Here is a 21538-nt window from a genome sequence, read left to right as displayed (position 1 = left end):
CAGCAGAGTTGGGGACAGGAATTGAGGCTCCCTTGGCTCCTCCACAGGGATGCAGCAGAGTTGGGACAGGAATTGAGGCTCCCTTGGCTCCTCCACAGGGATGCAGCAGAGTTGGGGACAGGAATTGAGGCTCCCTTGGCTCCTGCAGCAGGGATGCAGCAGACTGGGGACAGGAATTGAGGCTCCCTTGGCTCCTCCAGCAGGGATGCAGCAGAGCTGGAGCCTGAGCCTTGCTCTCTTCACTCAGGGCAGTGAATCCCTTTGGAATTTTTCGGGATCAAAGCGATTCCCAACCCCCCAACCCCACCCTCACCCCTGGGGGGTTTTTTATCCTCTCCCCTGAGACCCCTCCAGGTGCCACCAAACCTCCTCCTGCTCCTGGGCGCGCAGGAGGCTGCGGGAGGGACCTCTCCTTCCCGGGATCCCTGCCCTCGGAGCAGGGCTGGGAGCTGGTTCCCAGGAGCAGGCAGTGGGAATTCGATGCTCGTTTGCGGTCCAGGGCTGACCCCAGCGCTGCGAGGGGAATGAGTCAGCTCCCAGGGCAGGGCAGGAGCCTCTCCTCTCTCTCTCCTTCCTCTCTCTCTCTTTCTCTCTTCCCTTTCGGGCTCCACCAGGCACCGTTTGGGGGGCAACGAAAGCCTGGCACCAAACTGGCACTCGCTGGCCGGTGCCAGGCTGCAGCCCTCCTGGGCAAAGCAGAGTGGGAAGCAACAGCTCCCAAAAGACCAAGACAAGGAGCAGGAGCTGCAGAAGCTGGGAGGACCTGGGCCATGCCCCCCAGGTGCTGGGAGGAGCAGGACCATGCCCCCCAGGTGCTGAGAGGATTAGGACTATGCCCCCCAGGTGCTGAAAGGACCAGGACCACGTACCCTAGGAGCTGGGAGGAACAGGACCATGCCCCCCAGGAGCTGGGAGGACCAGGACCATGCCCCACAGGTGCTGGGAGGACCAGGACCATGTCCCTCATGTGCTGGGAGGACCAGGATCATGTCCCTCATGTGCTGGGAGGACCAGGACCATGCCCCCAGGAGCTGGGAGGACCAGGACCATGTCCCTCATGTGCTGGGAGGACCAGGACCATGCCCCCAGGAGCTGGGAGGACCAGGACCATGTCCCTCATGTGCTGGGAGGACCAGGACCATGCCCCCCAGGAGCTGGGAGGAACAGGACCATGTCCCCCAGGAGCTGGGAGGACCAGGACCATGTACCCTAGGAGCTGGGAGGACCAGGATCATGCCCTTCATGTGCGGAGAGGACCATGCCCATGCCCCCCCAGGAGCTTGGTTCTCCTGCAGCAGCCCCCTAAAGGGTTAAGAACCTCCTCTGGTGCTGCACGGAGCTGGTTCCCGGCTCCCCCTGATTGCTCTGCCCTGGGGATGCCCCAGGGCACAGGCAGCTCCTGCTCTGACGGCTGTCACTTTGTCACCCATCTCACACCGCTGCAGCAGGGACTCTGGAAGCAGCAGCAGCAGCAGCAGCAGCAGCAGCCCTGAGCCTGCTCTTGGCATCTCTTCCCTGCTCAGCCCAGCCCCGGTGTGCCCCTCGGGAAGCTGGCACCGTCCCCTGCCAGCCACGGGGCCATCAGCCACCCCCACTCCCGGCTGAGGAGGGGCAGGGGGCAGAGAGCAGAGTCCCCCCCAGCCAGGCTGTGGCCATGGCTTGGTGCAGCAGTGCCAGAGGAACAACTCCTGGCCGGGGTAGGGGGTGGGGGTGGTGCCCCCAAGCCATGGCACTGCCCCAGGCTCCTCCCAGCCCTCCCCTGGGAGCTGTGTGTGTGGGGCTGGGGGGGCAGCAGCAGCCAACCCTTCACAACCTGACTGGGCAAGAGGGGAAGGGCTCAGAGCAGCCTGGAACCTTCTGCTTGGAAGAGACCTTTCAGATCCTGGAGTCCAACCCCGGCCCAGCACTGCCCCATGGCCACCCCCTGGCCCTCAGCACCGCAGCTCCAGGGCTTGGAGACCCCTCCAGGGATGGAGACTCCAGCACTGCCCTGGGCTAAGCCTGGGCCAGGCCTGGCCAAGCCTCAAGGGGCAGAAATTGTTCCTCATGGTCAAGCAGAACCTCCCCTGGGGCAACTTGAGATCATCTCCTCTGGTCCTGGCCCTTGGCAGCAGAGCCCAAGCCCCACCTGGCTCCAGCCTCCCCTCAGGGAGCTGCAGAGAGCCAGAAGGTCTCCCTCAGCCTCCTCTTCTCCAGCCTCACCACCCCCAGCTCCCTCAGCTGCTCCTGCCCAGCCCCTTCCCCATCTCCACTGCCCTTCTGGATGTGCCCAGCCCCTCCCTGGCATCACCCAGCCCACCCCCAACCTTCAGCCCCCTCCCCAGCTCCCTCTTGGTGCCCACCACAACCCAGGGCTGCCAAGCCAGCACCCAGCCCAGGCCCTGGCAGGAGGGCAGCAGCAGATCTGGGTGCAGCCATGCCCCCAAATCCCCTTCTGAACTCCTCTGAGGGGCTCTGCCCAGAGGGTGGCAGCTTGGCTGGTGCCCACTAAGCGCTGGTCCCCAGGATGCCAGCCTGGCAGTGCCAGCTCAGGGTTTCCAAAGCAACAGCAGAAACACAACAAACAGCAGCAGCAGGCAGCAGACAGTCAGCAAACATTTCCCCCTCTGATTTTCCTCCTTGCTTTGTGCTTTTATTTGTCTCTCCCCTCCTCACCCCACCCCCCCCAAACTCTTCCCACAGGGAAAAAGGCAACAACCAAGAGGATTCCAAAGCTCCTGGAGCTGCTGGGGCAAAGGAGGAAGGAAGGTGAAGGGAAAGGAGGAAGGAAGGTGAAGGGAAAGGAGGAAGGAAGGTGAAGGGAAAGGAGGAAGGAAGGTGAAGGGAAAGGAGGAAGGAAGGTGAAGGGAAAGGAGGAAGGAAGGTGAAAGGAAAGGAGGAAGGAAGGTGAAGGGAAAGGAGGAAGGATGCTGAAGGGAAAGGAGGAAGGAAGGTGAAAGGAAAGGATGAAGGATGCTGAAGGGGAAGGAGGAAGGATGCTGAAGGGGAAGGAAGAAGGATGCTGAAGGGGAAGGAGGAAGGAAGGTGAAGGGGAAGGAGGAAGGATGCTGAAGGGGAAGGAGGAAGGAAGGTGAAGGGGAAGGAGGAAGGATGCTGAAGGGAAGGAGGAAGGATGCTGAAGGGGAAGGAGGAAGGATGCTGAAGGGGAAGGAAGAAGGATGCTGAAGGGAAAGGAAGAAGGATGCTGAAGGGGAAGGAGGAAGGATGCTGAAGGGGAAGGAAGAAGGATGCTGAAAGGAAAGGAGGAAGGATGCTGAAGGGGAAGGAGGAAGGAGGCTGAAGGGGAAGGAGGAAGGAGGCTGAAGGGGAAGGAGGAAGGATGCTGAAGGGAAAGGAAGAAGGATGCTGAAGGGGAAGGAGGAAGGATGCTGAAGGGGAAGGAAGAAGGATGCTGAAAGGAAAGGAGGAAGGATGCTGAAGGGGAAGGAGGAAGGAGGCTGAAGGGGAAGGAAGAAGGATGCTGAAGGGGAAGGAGGAAGGATGCTGAAGGGGAAGGAAGAAGGATGCTGAAAGGAAAGGAGGAAGGATGCTGAAGGGGAAGGAGGAAGGAGGCTGAAGGGGAAGGAGGAAGGAGGCTGAAAGGAAAGGAGGAAGGATGCTGAAGGGAAAGGAGGAAGGATGCTGAAGGGGAAGGAGGAAGGATGCTGAAGGGAAAGGAGGAAGGATGCTGAAGGGGAAGGAGGAAGGAGGCTGAAGGGAAAGGAGGAAGGATGCTGAAGGGGAAGGAGGAAGGATGCTGAAGGGAAAGGAGGAAGGATGCTGAAGGGGAAGGAGGAAGGATGCTGAAGGGGAAGGAGGAAGGATGCTGAAGGGAAAGGAGGAAGGAAGGTGAAGGGAAGGAGGCAGGATGCTGAAGGGAAAGGAGGAAGGATGCTGAAGGGAAAGGAGGAAGGCTGCTGCTGGGAAAAAGAAGCTTGGCAAAGACACCCCAAAAAAGTGGACCCAGAGGCAAACTGGAGCTGCTCAGCTCCCTCCTGGGGGTCTCCTCCATGTGCCAAGGAATCCTTGGCTGTGCCCAAGCCAGGTTGGCCAAGCCAGGTCCTCCTGGGATGCCCCCACCTCCCCTTTCCCCCTCCCAACCTCCCCTTTCCCTTGCCCCCCTCCCCACGTCCCCTTTCCTCCTCCCCACCTCCCCTCTCCCCCTTCCCCACTTCCCCTTTCCCCTTCTCCCCTTTCCCTTTCCCCTTCTCCATCTCCCTCTTCCCCTCCCCACGGCTGGGGAATCCCAAACCTAGCAGCCCCAGGTGTGGAGCTGGAGGTGCTGGACCCCAGCAGAGAGCTGGGAGGTGAAGGAGAGGCTCTCCCTGCAGGCAGGATGTGTGCAAGCTGCTGGCTGGTGCAAAGCAGCGGGCAGAAGCCACTGGAGCTGGAGTAGATGCAGCAAGAGCCTCGGGAGAGCCCAAACCTCTTTCTCCCCACCCCCAAACGACCCTTCCCAGGCTGTTTGGTCAGTTCAGGACCTGACTTCCCTCCCTGCTACCTCTCCCAGCCTCACACAGCCCCCACCAAGCCCTGGGGCCAGCAGAGGACAGGGCAGGGTCTGTGTGTGTGTGTGCAGAAGGACAAACTCCCTTCTCCTGCCCGGCTCAGCCCCACTTTAGCCCAGGCTGGGACTGGATCCAGCCCTCTGCAGCCAGCCAGCAGCGCTGGCCGCTGTGGTCACATCCAGCGCCTTAAGGAGGGGGCTGCTGCGATGCTGGAGGGTGCTGGGGGCAGCCCTGGCCCTGCTGCATTGTCCTAGCTCGCAATGACCTCTAGCGGAGCTGCCTCGGAAGCAGCTGAGCCCTCCGCAGCTCCAAGGATGGAATTTCCTCCTCCCAAAGGCAGAGACAGGAGGAAGGAGGAGTTCAGGGGGGGAGTTGAGGGATTTGAGGCGGGGGGGTCCCTTGGGGGGTCTGAATGGGATGATAGAGGGGAAAAAAGGAGGGGCTACGAACTTGGCGGGGGAGGGGGGACATGGAATTGGGGGGATGTGGGGGGTCTTGGGGGAGGGGGCTCCAGGGAGGGTCAAAAGGGATGGAGGGTGTCTGGAAGGGGCCTTAGGATTTCGGAGGGGGTCGTCCGGGGGTGGCAGGGTCTTGTGGGGAGCCCTGGGGGGGTCTGAATTGGATCCTAGCAGGGCAAAAAGTGACAGGTTGGGAGCTGGGCAGGCAGCAAGGCTACTGTGGGGTCCTGCAGCTCTACTTGGGGCTGAGAGGGCAGGAGAGCAAAGTGGGGAGAGGACAGGGGGGGCAAGGAAGGAGCAGCTGCTGTCAGGGGCTGGGAAGAAGTCCCCACGCTGGCTACCTGCTGCAGAGGTTGTGAAGCCTGAGGGCAGGCAGGAGGGGCCAAGGAGGCAGCTCCTGCAGGCTGCCCTGGCAAGGCCCCAGCTGGGAGCTGCCTGGGACACTGATGGGAATCCATCCTCAGCCTTGGGCTCTTGGCTGTGGCTGAAGGATCAACTCCAAGCAAAGATCAATGTTGCAATGCAAGAAAGCTTTTATTGAAGGGGCAGGGGAGGAGGGGGCAGGGTCAGGAACAGAGCCCTGAGCAAGGGCAGCTGACAGCTCCTGGCATGGGGCAGAGCAAGGGTGGCATGGGCTGAGCCACAGCAGGAGGCAGGCAGCACAGGGCTGGGTGCTGAGGGGAAGGGAATCCTGAATGGATGGAGAGGAGGAGCAGGAGGAGTGCAGAGCTGGGCCTCAGGCAGGCTCTGGGGGGAGCAGCTCCAGAGCCCAGCAGTGCCAGAGGGAATCCTGCAGAGGTGGAAGTCAGGAGGTGCCAGGAGCATCTCTGGAGCTCTCCTTCAGCTGTGGCTGCATCCAGTGTGGGGCTTAGCAGATGCCACAGCTGCCAGAGCCTCCAAAGCCTCCACAGCTGCCAGAGCCTCCATAGCCTCCATAGCCTCCAAAGCCTCCGTAGCCTCCGTAGCCTCCGTAGCCTCCGTAGCCCCCACGGCCCCCACGGCCTCCAAAGCCTCCCACCACAGGGGCTCCTGAGGAGCCCACCACGCTGGACTGGGGGAAGTTGCTGAGGATGGGCCCGGGGAAGGTGACCACCGTGGCCGGGGGCTGGATCACCACCGTGGAGTCAGGGCACTGCTGCACGCAGGGCTGGTTGCAGGTGTCGGCCAGGGGGGTAGGGCTGCACACCCCACAGGGAGCACACAGGCTGGAGCAGGACATCTTGGCCTTCAGGAAGGAGAGCTGCAAGACAAGGCACAGCTGTGCTCACTGCAGGGCCCCAGCCCAAAGCCCTCCTGGCCCTCTGCCCTGGCAGCCTGCAGCCCAGGACCTGCTCTGCAGCCGCTCAGGAGCCTGCAGCACAATCCCCTGGGAGCACAGCTGCAATGCTGCTTCCCAGCCCTCGCTCCCCTCATGCTCCCTGCTGCTTCCTGGCCCACAGCACGCAGCAACAACTGCCCCAAGCTGCCCAAGCACTGGAGTCCAGTGGAGCAGAAAGCCTGTGCTGAGCAGGGGAAGCTGCAGGCAGGGCTTGGCCTTACCTGGGTGCTGAGGAGAGTGGAGTGGAGGAAGGTGGATGGAGGCTGTGGGGCCCTCAGCCCTTTTATACCATCCCAGAGCCCTGGGGCCAAGGGCTGCTTGTAAAAATGCAGCTGCTGGCACAGCCAAGCAGGGAAGCTTCATGACACTGGGCTGAGACATTTATGTGCTTGGTGCTGGCAGCACTGCTCTGCACTCCTGAGCTGCAGAGGGGACGCGGAGGGAGGGCCAGGAGGTGACACAGCAGCAGCACAGAGCAGGGGCTGCTGGAGCTGAGCTGGCGGCACCCAGCCGCCCCGGGGTGCCCCTAATCCCCCCTCTGCTCATGGGCAGGGCTCCTGGGCCTCCTGCAGAAGATCTCTGGGCCCAAGCAGGTCACCTCAGCAGCATCCCAGCTGCAGGCCATGAGGCAGCAGTGCCCAGGGAGGTCCTCTGCCCACAGACATGAGGCTGGGAGAGCTGAGAGTGCCCTGCTCCCCCTGCTGCCCTTCAGCTCTTCCATGCACATCCCCTCCCATGGAGCTGGTGGCACGGGAGGAGGTGCAGCTGGTTGAGCAGGGGCAGGAGGAGCTGGAGGAGCAGGAGGTGGCTGCGGGAAAGGAGCAGGAGGTGGCTGTGGGGCACGAGGCTGCTGTGGGACAGGAGGTGGCTGCAGGGTCAGTCCCAGTCATGACCATTCCAAAGTGATGTTTCCAGGCCTGGGGCAACTGAGTCAAGCAGCTGAGTGTAGTGACTCTGTGGAGGCTATGGAGTCTCTGGGAGCTCTGGAGGCTATGACCCTGTCAGGCTGGGCACACAATGAAGAATGTCCTCAAGGACTGCAAACACACAGGGGGCTGCCAGAGACACACTGGGCATGGACATGGGAATGGCATGGATGAGGGAATAGCATGGATGTGGGAATGGCATAGGCATGGGATGGAGCATGGGAGACCTCCAAGGGAGGGGCTGTGCATGGAAGAGCTGAAGGGCAGCAGGGGGAGCAGGGCACTCTCAGCTCTCCCAGCCTCATAACTGTGGGCAGAGCACCTCCCTGGGCACTGCTGCCTCATGGTCTGCAGCTGGGATGCTGCTGAGGTGACCTGCTTGGGCCCAGAGGTGACATGCAAGAGGCCCAGGAGCCCTGCCCATGAGCAGAGGGGGGATTAGGGGCACCCCGGGGCGGCTGGGTGCCGCCAGCTCAGCTCCAGCAGCCCCTGCTCTGTGCTGCTGCTGTGTCACCTCCTGGCCCTCCCTCCGCGTCCCCTCTGCAGCTCAGGAGTGCAGAGCAGTGCTGCCAGCACCAAGCACATAAATGTCTCAGCCCAGTGTCATGAAGCTTCTCTGCTTGGCTGTGCCAGCAGCTGCATTTTTACAAGCAGCCCTTGGCCCCAGGGCTCTGGGATGGTATAAAAGGGCTGAGGGCCCCACAGCCTCCATCCACCTTCCTCCACTCCACTCTCCTCAGCAGCCAGGTAAGGCCAAGTCCTGCCTGCAGCTTCCCCTGCTCAGCACAGGCTTTCTGCTCCACTGGACTCCAGTGCTTGGGCAGCTTGGGGCAGTTGTTGCTGCCTGCTGTGGGGCAGGAAGCAGCAGGGAGCATGAGGGGAGCGAGGGCTGGGAAGCAGCATTGCAGCTGTGCTCCCAGGGGATTGTGCTGCAGGCTCCTGAGCGGCTGCAGAGCAGGTCCTGGGCTGCAGGCTGGCAGGGCAGAGGGCCAGGAGGGCTTTGGGCTGGGGCCCTGCAGTGAGCACAGCTGTGCCTTGTCTTGCAGCTCTCCTTCCTGAAGGCCAAGATGTCCTGCTCCAGCCTGTGTGCTCCCTGTGGGGTGTGCAGCCCTACCCCCCTGGCCGACACCTGCAACCAGCCCTGCGTGCAGCAGTGCCCTGACTCCACGGTGGTGATCCAGCCCCCGGCCACGGTGGTCACCTTCCCCGGGCCCATCCTCAGCAACTTCCCCCAGTCCAGCGTGGTGGGCTCCTCAGGAGCCCCTGTGGTGGGAGGCTTTGGAGGCCGTGGGGGCTCTGGGGGCCGTGGGGGCTACGGAGGCTACGGAGGCTATGGAGGCTATGGAGGCTCTGGCAGCTGTGGAGGCTTTGGAGGCTATGGAGGCTCTGGCAGCTGTGGAGGCTTTGGAGGCTCTGGCAGTTGTGGCATCTGCTAAGCTCCACACTGGATGCAGCCACAGCTGAAGGAGAGCTCCAGAGATGCTCCTGGCACCTCCTGACTCCTACCTCTGCAGGAGTCCCTCTGGCACTGCTGGGCTCTGGAGCTGCTCTCCCCAGGGCCTGCCTGAGGCCCAGCTCTGCACTCCTCCTGCTCCTCCTCTCCATCCATTCAGGATTCTCTTCCCCTCAGCACCCAGCCCTGTGCTGCCTGCCTCCTGCTGTGGCTCAGCCCATGCCAGCCTCCCTCTGCCCCATGCCAGGAGCTGCCAGCTGCCCTTGCTCAGGGCTCTGCTCCTGGCCCTGCAGCCTCCTCCCCTGCCCCTTCAATAAAAGCTTTCTTGCATTGCAACATTGATCTTTGCTTGGAGTTGATCCTTCAGCCACAGCGAAGAGCCCAAGGCTGAGGATGGATTCCCATCAGTGTCCCAGGCAGCTCCCAGCTGGGGCCTTGCCAGGGCAGCCTGCAGGAGCTGCCTCCTTGGCTCCTCCTGCCTGCCCTCCAGCTTCACAACCTCTGCAGCAGGTAGCCAGAGTGGGGACTTCTTCCCTGCCCCTGACAGCAGCTGCTCCTTCCTTGCCCTCCCTGTCCACTCCCCTGGGCAGGGGGCAGGGGTCGGGAGCAATGTTGGGAAGTGTGAATGGATTTGTGGAGCGATGTGTGGAGAGGTTTGAGCTCTGCCCAGGCTCAAGTCGCGGTGTTGCTGCGCTCCTCCGGCGCCTCTGCTCCGCGCCCAGCGCTGGTCCTGGCCTTTATTCTAGGGCAAACTCTTTGTAGTCAAGGTTCAGCAGTGACCTCGCTTGGCACAGGGGGAAGGTGACCACGGCAGGGGGGGCTGAGCTCGGGCACTGACACGGAAGGGCCTCCCAAGCCCGGCCCTAGAATCGGCTCAGAACCTGCAGCGCAGCAGGGCCGCCAGGGACCCCCCGCAGCGAGACCTCTCCTCCCCCCTGGGGCGCCCCCAGCCTCAGCCACTCATCCCCCACTATGGCAGCACTGCCCTGGCCCTGCCTCCACCCCAGCCCTGCCCCGGCCTCGCTCTGGGACTGCCCCATGGCAGCATTTGAGCTCTCCAGCAGCCTGGGAAGCTCCTCGGGGACGTTTGCTGCGGAGCCTGCGCCGCCTGCGGGCAGGGAGGGCGCAGCAGCAGCGCCAGGATGCCCTAGCGAGCGGCGTTCCGGGGTCCTGCAGCAGCAGCCTGGGGGCACAGCTGTGCCCAGCAGCCTCTGCTCCTGCTGCTTCTTGCTTGGGACAAGGAGCTGAGCCCCACCTGCCTCCAGCTTCCTTCCAGGCAGCTGCAGAGAGCCAGGAGGTCTCCCCTCAGCCTCCTCTTCTCCAGCCTCAACACCCCCAGCTCCCTCAGCTGCTCCTCCCCAGCCCTCTTCTCCAGACCCTTCCCCACCTTCCTTGCCCTTCTCTGGACATGCTCCGGAGGCCAAGCCTCTGAGCTGCCCCCAGGTCTGGCCTGTAGGGCTAGAAGGGAACCATCAAGCACAACCAGGAGCCAATGTTGTGATGCAAGAGAGATTTTATTGCAGTCCCAGGGCAGGACAAAGCTTAGAGCAGAGCAGAGCTGTGGCCAAGGGCAGCTCACGACCCCTGGCAGTAGGCAGGCAGCCAGCATGAGCTGTGCTGCAGGAGCAGGCAGCCAGCAGGGACCCTCCCCAGCAGTGGGCCAAGGCTCCTGCAGGGATGCTGAGGCAGAGCAGGGCAAAGGCAGAGCTGGGCGGAAAGCAGGAAGGAGGCAGCCAGGCTCCAGAGCCCAGCGCAGACAGCAGCAGGTCCTTTCCTCAGGGCTGAGTGGGGACCTGCCAGGGCTTCTCTGGAGCTCTCCTTCATCTGTGGTTGGATCCAGGCTGGGGCTCAGCAGGGCACACAGCAGCCCCTGAGGTACCGAGAGCCACAGCCCCAGCCCCCGTAGCCACCCCAGCCCCCATAGCCCCCACAGCCCCCAAAGATTCCATAGCCTCCCCAGCCCCCAAGGCCTCCATAGCCTCCATAGCGACCAAAAGTGCCCCCATAGCCACCCCCAAGCCCGGGGACTCCTGCAGAGCCCACGCTGCTGGACTGAGGGAAGTTGCTGAGGATGGGCCCAGGGCAGGTGACCACCGTGGCCGGGGGCTGGATCACCACCGTGGAGTCAGGGCACTGCTGCACGCAGGGCTGGTTGCAGGTGTCGGCCAGGGGGGTAGGGCTGCACACCCCACAGGGAGCACACAGGCTGGAGCAGGACATCTTTCAGGCAGGCAACAGACCTGGGGAAGGGAGCAGGGGTGAGGAGAGGCTGGGCAAGGCAGGGACAGGTCCCCAAGAGGCTTCCAGGAGCTGGACTTACCCAGGAGATGAGGAGAGTCGAGCGGAGGAAGCTGGATGGAGGCTGTGGAGCCCTCAGCTCTTTTATACAGGTCCCAGAGCGCCTGGGGCAGCGGCCAAGGGGTGGTGGCACCAACCCCAGCAGGTAATCACCCAAATGAGCCAGGCCCACCCTCTGCTCCGGGGGCACTGCCATGATAATGGTGCTGGGGAAGGAGGGACAGGAGGGACGCGTCGTGACACAGCAGGGCATGGCAGGCACGAAGCTGCTGCAGCTGATCTGGTGTCACCACCACAGCCTTGATCTGCCCTAATCCCCCCTCTGCTGATGCTGCCCAGCCACAAGCACAGGGCTCTGCCCACCTGTGCCCTCCACACCCTCATTAGCTCTTTCTTACAAGCTGCCAAAGAGCAGCTCCAGGTCCACCTGCTCCAGTCCCTCCCAAACACCCTGGGGGCTGGGGCCCTGCTGGGGGCACGTCAGGAGCACCCCTGAACCTTGGCTACTTCCAAGCCCCTGCTGGAGGCTGTGAGGTGTTTGCAGTCAGCCAGGAGAGCTGACCTGGCTTTGGGCTGTCCCAGACCCCCCACAGCATGCTCAGTGCAAAGGAGATGTTTGGCGACCAGAGGAACTCCTCCTGCTGAGAGCCTTCTGCTGTCTCTCTCTCAGGGACCCTCTGTCCTGTGCCCTGTGCCCACTGCAGCTCCGCTGGGCCCAGCCCAACTTTGGTTCCTTTGATTTGATTCCTTTGATTTGGTTCCCTTTGTGGATCCCTTTGGTTCTTTCCTTAACTCCATTTTCCTTCCAGCCCCTGGGATTCCTCTGCTCTTCCCAACCACTCTTTCCCGCTGGAGAGGGATCCCTGTGTGATGGAGCTTGGCTAAAAGGAGGCTCCCTGATGGCTGCTCAGGCTGGGTTGGGTGAGGGTGGCCCCGGGGGCTGCTCTGGTGTCTGGCTCGGGTGTGGGTGGCCCAAGGGGGCTGCTCTGGTGCCTGCCTTGGGTGAGGGTGGCCCTGGGGGGCTGCTCTGGCTGGGTGTGGTGGGAGTGGCCCCGGGGCTGCTCTGTAGCTGGGTTGGGTTGGGCTGACCCCGGGGGCTACTCTGGTGCCTGGCTTGGGTGGGGGGTGTCACTGTCTGGCATGGGCAGCAGCTGCAAGTAGCAAGCCTGTGCCTGCCATAGATGATGGCAGAGAGCTCTCTGTGAGCCTGGAGGCTGCCGGTGCCGGCAGGAGGCTGTGGCCGACGCGGAGCCACCGAGGCTTGCAGGCACCTCTGCCGCCGTGGCGCCGCTTGCCGCCCTGCCTGCCGCTCCCCCCCGGCAGCCTCCAGGCTCACAGAGAGCTCTCTGCCATCATCTATGGCAGGCGCAGGCTTGCTGCTTGCAGCTGCTGCCCATGCCAGACAGTGACACCCCCCACACAATCCAGGCACCAGAGCAGCCCCCGGGGCCACCCCCACCCAACCCAGCCACAGCAGCCCCTGGGGGAGAGGCAGCAGAAGGCTCTCAGCAGGAGGAGTTCCTCTGGGCGCCAAACATCTCCATTGCACTGAGCATGCTGTGGGGGGTCTGGGACAGCCCAAAGCCAGGTCAGCTCTCCTGGCTGACTGCAAACACCTCACAGCCTCCAGCAGGGGCTTGGAAATAGCCAAGGTTCAGGGGTGCTCCTGACGTGCCCCCAGCAGCCCCCAGGGTGGTTGGGAGGGCCTGGAGCAGGTGGACCTGGAGCTGCCCAGCTGCAATGCCTCTCTTTGGCAGCTTGTAAAAGAGAGCTAATGAGGGTGTGGAGGGCACAGGTGGGCAGAGCCCTGTGCTTGTGGCTGGGCAGCATCAGCAGAGGGGGGATTAGGGCAGATCAAGGCTGTGGTGGTGACACCAGATCAGCTGCAGCAGCTTCGTGCCTGCCGTGCCCTGCTGTGTCACGACGCGTCCCTCCTGTCCCTCCTTCCCCAGCACCATTATCATGGCAGTGCCCCCGGAGCAGAGGGTGGGCCTGGCTCATTTGGGTGAGTACCTGCTGGGGTTGGTGCCACCACCCCTTGGCCGCTGCCCCAGGCGCTCTGGGACCTGTATAAAAGAGCTGAGGGCTCCACAGCCTCCATCCAGCTTCCTCCGCTCGACTCTCCTCATCTCCTGGGTAAGTCCAGCTCCTGGAAGCCTCTTGGGGACCTGTCCCTGCCTTGCCCAGCCTCTCCTCACCCCTGCTCCCTTTCCCAGGTCTCTTGCCTGCCTGAAAGATGTCCTGCTCCAGCCTGTGTGCTCCCTGTGGGGTGTGCAGCCCTACCCCCCTGGCTGAGAGCTGCAACCAGCCCTGCGTGCAGCAGTGCCCTGACTCCACGGTGGTGATCCAGCCCCCGGCCACGGTGGTCACCTGCCCTGGGCCCATCCTCAGCAACTTCCCTCAGTCCAGCATCGTGGGCTCTGCAGGAGTGCCCGGGCTTGGGGGTGGCTATGGGGGCACTTTTGGTCGCTATGGAGGCTATGGAGGCCTTGGGGGCTGGGGAGGCTATGGAATCTTTGGGGGCTGTGGGGGCTATGGGGGCTGGGGTGGCTACGGGGGCTGTGGCTCTCGGTACCTCAGGGGCTGCTGTGTGCCCTGCTGAGCCCCAGCCTGGAGCTGGCCACAGATGAAGGAGAGCTCCAGAGAAGCCCTGGCAGGTCCCCACTCAGCCCTGAGGAAAGGACCTGCTGCTGGCTGCGCTGGGCTCTGGAGCCTGGCTGCCTCCTTCCTGCTTTCCGCCCAGCTCTGCCTTTGCCCTGCTCTGCCTCAGCATCCCTGCAGGAGCCTTGGCCCACTGCTGGGGAGGGTCCCTGCTGGCTGCCTGCTCCTGCAGCACAGCTGATGCTGGCTGCCTGCCTACTGCCAGGGGTCGTGAGCTGCCCTTGGCCACAGCTCTGCTCTGCTCTAAGCTTTGTCCTGCCCTGGCACTGCAATAAAATCTCTCTTGCATCACAACATTGGCTCCTGGTTGTGCTTGATGCTTCCCTTCTGGCCCTACAGGCCAGACCTGGGGGCAGCTCAGAGGCTTGGCCTCTGGAGCATGTCCAGAGAAGGGCAAGGAAGGTGGGGAAGGGTCTGGAGAAGAGGGCTGGGGAGGAGCAGCTGAGGGAGCTGGGGGTGTTGAGGCTGGAGAAGAGGAGGCTGAGGGGAGAGCTCCTGGCTCTCTACAGCTCCCTGGAAGGAAGCTGGAGGCAGGTGGGGCTCAGTTCCTTGTCCCAAGCAAGAAGCAGCAGGAGCAGAGGCTGCTGGGCACAGCTGTGCCCCCAGGCTGCTGCTGCAGGACACCGGAACGCTGCTCGCTAGGGCATCCTGGCGCTGCTGCTGCACCCTCCCTGCCCGCAGGCGGCGCAGGCTCCGCAGCAAACGTCCCCAAGGAGCTTCCCAGGCTGCTGGAGAGCTGAAATGCTGCCGCGGGGCGGGGCCGGAGCGGGGCCGGGGCAGGGCTGGGGCTGTGGGTGGGGCCAGGGCTGGGACGGTGGGCGGGGCCAGGGCTGGGGCGGTGGGCGGGGCCAGGGCTGGGGCCTGTTCTGCCTTAGCAGGGTACAAACGGCTGTGGCTGGGGGTGCCCCAGGGGGGAGGAGAGGTCTCGCTGCGGGGGGTCCCTGGCGGCCCTGGTGCGCTGCAGGTTCTGAGCCGATTCTAGGGCCGGGCTTGGGAGGCCCTTCCGTGTCAGTGCCCGAGCTCAGCCCCCCCTGCCGTGGTCACCTTCCCCCTGTGCCAAGCGAGGTCACTGCTGAACCTTGACTACAAACAGTTTGCCCCAGAATAAAGGCCACAACCAGCGCTGGGCGCGGAGCAGAGGCGCCGGAGGAGCGCCGCAACACCGCGACTTGAGCCTGGGCAGACCTCAAACCTCTCCACACATCGCTCCACAAATCCATTTACATTTCCCAAGCACACTCCCAATGCTCTCTGTCCTCCCACCCCCCCTAAAATTGGCTACAGGACCCACAGTGGCCTTGCTGCCTGCCCAGTTCCCAGCCCCTTGCTTTTTGCCCTGCTAGGATCCAATTCAGACCCCCCAGCTCCTCCGCGGCTTTGGAGCAGGACGAGGCTGTGGGACAGGAGCAGGAGGTGTCTGGAGCGCCACCTGCTGGCTGTGCCCAGCGGCTGGTTGCGCCGCAGCGCCCTCTGCAGGCTCTGCCTTTACAGCTGCGCCTGCTGCTGGCTGCGTTGGTTCGGTGTCTGTGAGCAGCCCCTACATCTGTATTTGCCTTATCCTCCTCTTCTTCCTCTGCCTCTCTGTCCCATGCCCATCCTCTTGCTGCTTCCACTTGACACCACAGACTCAGTGGTAAGGTGCAGGAGGGAGCGAGGGACAAAGGGGGAGCAGAGCCCTGCTGCCACTCGCTTGCTGTGGCCACTGCCACCCCTGCCGGGCTGGGACCGGACACTGAAGTCGCTGCTGGTGCCGGCAGGAGGCTGTGGCCGATGCGGAGCCACCGAGGCTTGCAGGCACCTCTGCCGCCGTGGCGCCGCTTGCCGCCCTGCCTGCCGCTCCCCCCCGGCAGCCTCCAGGCTCACAGAGAGCTCTCTGCCATCATCTATGGCAGGCACAGGCTTGCTGCTTGCAGCAGCTGCCCATGCCAGACAGTGACACCCCCCACAATCCAGGCACCAGAGCAGGCCCCGGGGCCACCCCCACCCATCCCAGCCAGAGCAGACATCAGGGAGTCTCCATTGAGCCAAGCTCCATCACGCAGGGATCCCTGTCCAGTTGGGAAGAGGGCTTGGGAAGAGCAGAGGAATCCCAGGGGCTGGAAGGAAAATGGAGTAAAGGAAACAACCGAAGGGATCCCAAAGCCAATGTGAAACAAAGTTGGGCTGAGCCCAGCAGAGCTCCAGTGGTCACAGGGCACAGGACAGAGGGCCCTGGGGAGAGGCAGCAGAAGGCTCTCAGCAGGAGGAGTTCCTCTGGTCACCAAACATCTCCTTTGCACTGAGCATGCTGTGGGGGGTCTGGGACAGCCCAAAGCCAGGTCAGCTCTCCTGGCTGACTGCAAACTCCTCACAGCCTCCAGACACTCTGAGGTGTGGGAGGAGAGGGAGAGAAGGAGGAAGGACCAAAGGTCAACATTGCGATGCAAGAGAGATTTTATTGCAGCTGCAGGGCAGGAGGGGGTGGGAGAAGAGCTGGGCCAGGGGCAGGGCCGTCCCTGTGTCCTGGCAGCGGGCAGGGTGACATTGGCCATCAGCCATGCTGCAGGAGCAGACATCCAGGCCACGTCTCTGTCGTCAGGAGGCGAAGAGTCTTGAAGAGAAGCTCAGGCTGGGCAGAAGGGAGGCAGCGCTGGGCACCAGGCGGGCACAGGGGATCCAAGCCGTGGAGCCCAGTGATGCCAAGGGGAATCGCCTCCAGCCAGGGGGGGGAGGCTGGGATGTGCCAGGGGCATGTCTCCAGGACTCCTTCAGCTGTAGCTGCATTCAGTGTGGGGCTTAGCAGATGCCACAGCTGCCCCGGCCCCAGCCACCATATCCACAGCTGCCAGAGCCTCCATAGCCTCCAAAGCCTCCACAGCTGCCAGAGCCTCCGTAGCCTCCAAAGCCTCCGTAGCCTCCGTAGCCCCCACGGCCCCCGTAGCCCCCACGGCCTCCAAAGCCTCCCACCACAGGGGCTCCTGAGGAGCCCACCACGCTGGACTGGGGGAAGTTGCTGAGGATGGGCCCGGGGAAGGTGACCACCGTGGCCGGGGGCTGGATCACCACCGTGGAGTCAGGGCACTGCTGCACGCAGGGATGGTTGCAGGTGTCGGCCAGGGGGGTAGGGCTGCACACCCCACAGGGAGCACACAGGCTGGAGCAGGACATCTTGGCCTTCAGGAAGGAGAGCTGCAAGACAAGGCACAGCTGTGCTCACTGCAGGGCCCCAGCCCAAAGCCCTCCTGGCCCTCTGCCCTGCCAGCCTGCAGCCCAGGACCTGCTCTGCAGCCGCTCAGGAGCCTGCAGCACAATCCCCTGGGAGCACAGCTGCGATGCTGCTTCCCAGCCCTCGCTCCCCTCATGCTCCCTGCTGCTTCCTGGCCCACAGCAGGCAGCAATAACTGGCCCAAGCTGCCCAAGGACTGGAGTCCAGTGGAGCAGAAAGCCTGTGCTGAGCAGGGGAGGCTGCAGGCAGGACTTGGCCTTACCTGGGTGCTGAGGAGAGTGGAGTGGAGGAAGGTGGATGGAGGCTGTGGGGCCCTCAGCCCTTTTATACCATCCCAGAGCCCTGGGGCCAAGGGCTGCTTGTAAAAATGCAGCTGCTGGCACAGCCAAGCAGAGAAGCTTCATGACACTGGGCTGAGACATTTATGTGCTTGGTGCTGGCAGCACTGCTCTGCACTCCTGAGCTGCAGAGGGGACGCGGAGGGAGGGCCAGGAGGTGACACAGCAGCAGCACAGAGCAGGGGCTGCTGGAGCTGAGCTGGCGGCACCCAGCCGCCCCGGGGTGCCCCTAATCCCCCCTCTGCTCATGGGCAGGGCTCCTGGGCCTCCTGCAGAAGATCTCTGGGCCCAAGTAGCCTGAGAGGAGGGCTGAGGGAAGCCCTCACTGACAGAGGTAGCTAAAGCAGCTGAGAGTGTCCTGCTCCTGTCCTTGTCCTCCTCACACTCCCTGCACATCTCCCCTCACACAGGTGCCCAGTGTCCCACTGCCCTCCCTCCTCTGTGCCACCACTGCCCTCCCACCTCTGTGCCACCACTGCCCTCCCTCCTCTGTGCCACCACTGCCCTCCCACCTCTGGGCCACCACTGCCCTCCCTCCTCTGTGCCACCACTGTCCTCCCACCTCTGTGCCACCACTGTCCTCCCTCCTCTGTGCCACCACTGCCCTCCCACCTCTCTGCTTGCACTGCCCTCCCACCTCTGTGCCAGCACTGCTCTCCAACCTCTGTGCCACCACTGCCCTCCCTCCTCTGGGCCACCACTGCCCTCCTTCCTCTGGGCCACCACTGCCCTCCCACCTCTGGGCCACCACTGCTCTCCCACCTCTGGGCCACCACTCCTCACACCCAGAGCTTCCTCTCCTCTGCTCTTGGCACGACCACCAAGGCAGCAGGGAAGCTCCAACTCAGCCTTGCCTGCAGTGGCAGGAAAGTGCCCAAGGCCTTAGGCTGCCCTTGGGCTGCACTGCTGCCAGCTCCTCAGCCTGTGCCAGCGTGGGGCAATGGCTGGCCCTTGGGAGCTTCCTGGCTGGGGTGTGATGGCTTCACTTGCCCAAGCCCCACTTTAGCAGCCTGTAAAAGAGAGGTAATGAGAGGCTGTGCCCAACATTGCAGAGAGCTCCTGCAGGCTGCCCAGGACTCCTCCACACCAGGTCATGCTGGGGGATTAGGCACAGGTTGGGGTTTGTGGGAGCCATGAGGTCACCCCCAGCAGCACTCAGCCTTTCATGCCTCTGTGTCACCCTGCAGCCCTCCCACCACCTCTGGCTTCTCCAGGGCACCTTTGCTGGCTTCTGTAGCCAATTAGAGTGGATGTAATTGGCTGGCATCTGGCTTTGCTTCATCAGGTCCACTTGGGGAGGGGATTAGCTGGGGCTTGTGCCACCACCCCTTGGCCAATGCCCCCCAGGGCTCTGGGATGGTATAAAAGGGCTGAGGGCCCCACAGCCTCCATCCACTTTCCTCCACTCCACTCTCCTCAGCACCCAGGTAAGGCCAAGTCCTGCCTGCAGCCTCCCCTGCTCAGCACAGGCTTTCTGCTCCACTGGACTCCAGTCCTTGGGCAGCTTGGGGCAGTTGTTGCTGCCTGCTGAGGGTCAGAAAGCAGCAGGGAGCATGAGGGGAGCGAGGGCTGGGAAGCAGCATTGCAGCTGTGCTCCCAGGGGATTGTGCTGCAGCCTCCTGAGCGGCTGCAGAGCAGGTCCTGGGCTGCAGGCTGGCAGGGCAGAGGGCCAGGAGGGCTTTGGGCTGAGGCTGTAGAGTCTAGAGAAGCAAAGGCTGAGAGGGGACCTTAGCAATGCCTCTATATATCTGAGGCTGGGTGTCCAGAGGAAGGGGCCAGGCTCCTTGCAGCAGTGCCCAGGAGCAGGAGCAGGGAGGATGGATGTGAGCTGGAAGCCAGGAAGTGCCAGCTCAACATGGGCAGCAACTTCTTTAGTGGGAGGGTGCTGGAGCCCAGGATCAGGCTGCCCTGAGGAGCTGTGGACTCTCCTCCTCTGGGCACTTCCAAGCCCTGTGTGGATGAGTTCCTGTGTGCCCTGCCCTGGGTCACTGCTTTGGCAGGGCCTTGGCCTTGCTGACCTCCAGAGGACCCTCCCAAGACCTACTGCTCTGTGACTGTGAGCACAGCTGTGCCTTGTCTTGCAGCTCTCCTTCCTGAAGGCCAAGATGTCCTGCTCCAGCCTGTGTGCTCCCTGTGGGGTGTGCAGCCCTACCCCCCTGGCCGACACCTGCAACCAGCCCTGCGTGCAGCAGTGCCCTGACTCCACGGTGGTGATCCAGCCCCCGGCCACGGTGGTCACCTTCCCCGGGCCCATCCTCAGCAACTTCCCCCAGTCCAGCGTGGTGGGCTCCTCAGGAGCCCCTGTGGTGGGAGGCTTTGGAGGCCGTGGGGGCTCTGGGGGCCGTGGGGGCTATGGAGGCTACGGAGGCTTTGGAGGCTACGGAGGCTCTGGCAGCTGTGGAGGCTTTGGAGGCTATGGCAGCTGTGGAGGCTTTGGAGGCTATGGCAGCTGTGGAGGCTATGGAGCCTATGGCTGCTATGGAAGCTATGGGAGCGGCTGTGGCATCTGCTAAGCCCCAGATCTCCTTGGGCTTCCCTGCTGCATCTGCCCTGGGCCTGCTCCAGCAGCCTCTTTTGCCCTCTACCAGCAGATGCAAAGCTCTCTGCCCCTCTCTAGGCTGCTGCCAAGCTGCTGCTTGACCTTTCTGGTCCTCCTTATTAGCCCAGAGCAGCCTTGCACAGCCCCAGCTGGAGGCTTCAGGCTTTGCAGCTCTGCCTTCAGGAGCTCCTCTGTTCCTGTGCCCCAGCAGAGCTGTGCTGCTCCTCGGCTGAGTGTCCTCTGCTCTGCCCAGCTCCAGCACTCCCTACCTGCAGCAGGAGCGGAGAATCCTTGGGCTGCAGGCCAGGGCTGTGCCCTGCTGCAGCCTCCTGCTGCTTGTGTTTGCAGCTGATGGTTTCTCTGTGGCTTTGTTTCGCTGCCTCTTGTGTTTTTCCATCTGAATTAAAGAGTCTGCCTTGCATCAAGAACTTTTGTTTCTCCCTGGGTCTGAATTTGCTCTCCCTTGTGGTTGGGATTTTGTGTGGAGCTGAGGAAGGTTGGGAAAGATTGGATGAGAATTGGTTTGCTGGGAATGGTTGTGGCAAGTCTGAATGTCTCAGAGCAAAGGCTTGAGAGCTGCAAGCCAGGGAAGCTGCTTGGAGATCAGAGACTCCCTGAGGCTGGGAAAGCTCTCCCAGGTCATGCACCCCAGCCCTCAACCCAACACCACCTTGGCCACTGAACATATCCCCAGGTCCCATGGCCAAACGGGTTTTGAATGCCTCCAGGGATGGGGATTCAGCCTCCCCTGCCCTGGGCAGCCTGTCCCAGGGCCTCAGAACCCTCTCAGTGAAGAAGGTTTCTCTAATGCCCAACCTGAACCTCCCTCGCTGCAGCCTGAGGCCTTTCCCTCTTGCCCTGTGGCTGGCTGCAGGGCAGGAGCAGGAGGTGGCTGCAGGGCAGCAGCAGGAGGTGGCTGCAGGGCAGCAGCAGGAGGTGGCCGTGGGACAGGAAGTGTCTGGATCGCCACCTGCAGGCTGTGCCCAGCGGCTGGTTATGCAGCAGCGCCCTCAGCAGGCTCTGGCTTTACAGCTGCGCCTGCTGCAGGCTGCGTTGGTTAGGGGCCTGTGAGCAGCCCTTACATCTATATTTGCCTTATCCTCCTCTTCTTCCTCATCAAACTCCTCTGCCTCTCTGTCCCATGCCCTGTCCTTGCCCCCCCGCCAGCAGCAATTCCTCTGCAGGAGTCCCTCTGGCACTGCTGGGCTCTGCAGCTGCTCCCCCCAGGGCCTGCCTGAGGCCCAGCTCCGCACTCCTCCTGCTCCTCCTCTCCATCCATTCAGGATTCTCTTCCCCTCAGCAGCCAGCCCTGTGCTGCCTGCCTCCTGCTGTGGCTCAGGCCATGCTACTCTTTCTCTGCCCCATGCCAGGAGCTGCCAGCTGCCCTTGCTCAGGGCACTGTTCCTGACCCTGCCCCCTCCTCCCCTGCCCCTTCAATAAAAGCTTTCTTGCATTGCAACATTGATCTTTGCTTGGAGTTGATCCTTCAGCCACAGCCAAGAGCCCAAGGCTGAGGATGGATTCCCATCAGTGTCCCAGGCAGCTCCCAGCTGGGGCCTTGCCAGGGCAACCTGCAGGAGCTGCCTCCTTGGCTCCTCCTGCCTGCCCTCAAGCTTCAAAACCACAACAGCAGCAGGTAGCCAGAGTGGGGACTTCTTCCCTGCCCCTGACAGCAGCTGCTCCTTCCTTGCTTTTTACCCCCCCGGACCATGAACCCCAACCCAGGAGCAGCCCCCAAGGTGGCATTAGCCTGGCAGAGCCCAGGGCAAGGTCTCTGGAGGAGACCTCTCTTGCAGGGGCTGTTCCCCCTGGGTGGTCCACATTGGCGTTGCCGGGGGGAAGATCAGAGCATGGG

At 63.0% G+C, this 21538-nt stretch overlaps 5 protein-coding genes and 1 long non-coding RNA gene across 6 annotated transcripts; 3 read left to right on the top strand and 3 right to left on the bottom strand.

Annotated features, from left to right (window-relative positions):
* Positions 1-5460: 5460 nt before the first annotated feature.
* LOC137459648 (claw keratin-like) lies at positions 5461-6588 on the bottom strand. Its single transcript, XM_068170442.1, has 2 exons — positions 6485-6588; positions 5461-6185 (listed from the first exon to the last, which is right to left on the bottom strand). The coding sequence occupies exon 2, from the start codon at positions 6162-6164 to the stop codon at positions 5814-5816; it is 351 nt and encodes a 116-aa protein (XP_068026543.1). The 5' UTR covers positions 6165-6185; positions 6485-6588; the 3' UTR covers positions 5461-5813.
* Positions 6589-8198: 1610 nt separating this feature from the next.
* Positions 8199-8975, top strand: LOC137459649 (claw keratin-like). The gene has a single exon (XM_068170443.1). The coding sequence runs from the start codon at positions 8257-8259 to the stop codon at positions 8623-8625; it is 369 nt and encodes a 122-aa protein (XP_068026544.1). The 5' UTR covers positions 8199-8256; the 3' UTR covers positions 8626-8975.
* A 1515-nt stretch (positions 8976-10490) lies between these two features.
* On the bottom strand, positions 10491-10862 carry LOC137459655 (claw keratin-like). The gene has a single exon (XM_068170448.1). The coding sequence runs from the start codon at positions 10860-10862 to the stop codon at positions 10491-10493; it is 372 nt and encodes a 123-aa protein (XP_068026549.1).
* Positions 10863-12865: 2003 nt separating this feature from the next.
* Positions 12866-13895, top strand: LOC137459644 (uncharacterized). The gene is made up of 2 exons (XR_010992439.1): positions 12866-13076; positions 13157-13895. It is a non-coding gene; the product is annotated as an uncharacterized lncRNA (long non-coding RNA).
* A 2121-nt stretch (positions 13896-16016) lies between these two features.
* On the bottom strand, positions 16017-17147 carry LOC137459642 (claw keratin-like). Its single transcript, XM_068170437.1, has 2 exons — positions 17069-17147; positions 16017-16769 (listed from the first exon to the last, which is right to left on the bottom strand). Exon 2 carries the CDS (start codon positions 16746-16748, stop codon positions 16377-16379), a length of 372 nt encoding a protein of 123 aa, XP_068026538.1. The 5' UTR covers positions 16749-16769; positions 17069-17147; the 3' UTR covers positions 16017-16376.
* A 1398-nt stretch (positions 17148-18545) lies between these two features.
* Positions 18546-20111, top strand: LOC137459643 (claw keratin-like). Its single transcript, XM_068170438.1, has 2 exons — positions 18546-18571; positions 19229-20111. The coding sequence occupies exon 2, from the start codon at positions 19250-19252 to the stop codon at positions 19655-19657; it is 408 nt and encodes a 135-aa protein (XP_068026539.1). The 5' UTR covers positions 18546-18571; positions 19229-19249; the 3' UTR covers positions 19658-20111.
* The last annotated feature ends 1427 nt before the right edge of the window (positions 20112-21538 follow it).

This window comes from Melanerpes formicivorus, unplaced genomic scaffold (genome assembly GCF_026170545.1).
Source record: "Melanerpes formicivorus ecotype bairdi unplaced genomic scaffold, bMelFor1.0.p_v2 SCAF_386, whole genome shotgun sequence".
NCBI classification, from domain to species: Eukaryota; Metazoa; Chordata; class Aves; order Piciformes; family Picidae; genus Melanerpes; species Melanerpes formicivorus.
Note: the sequence above shows the minus strand (reverse complement) of the source record. Positions and strands in the feature narration are given on the sequence as shown.

Coding starts and splice junctions, on each gene's coding strand:
- LOC137459648 (XM_068170442.1), bottom strand. CDS start 6,164: ATGTCCTGCTCCAGCCTGTGTGCTCCCTGTGGGGTGTGCAGCCCTACC.
- LOC137459649 (XM_068170443.1), top strand. CDS start 8,257: ATGTCCTGCTCCAGCCTGTGTGCTCCCTGTGGGGTGTGCAGCCCTACC.
- LOC137459655 (XM_068170448.1), bottom strand. CDS start 10,862: ATGTCCTGCTCCAGCCTGTGTGCTCCCTGTGGGGTGTGCAGCCCTACC.
- LOC137459642 (XM_068170437.1), bottom strand. CDS start 16,748: ATGTCCTGCTCCAGCCTGTGTGCTCCCTGTGGGGTGTGCAGCCCTACC.
- LOC137459643 (XM_068170438.1), top strand. CDS start 19,250: ATGTCCTGCTCCAGCCTGTGTGCTCCCTGTGGGGTGTGCAGCCCTACC.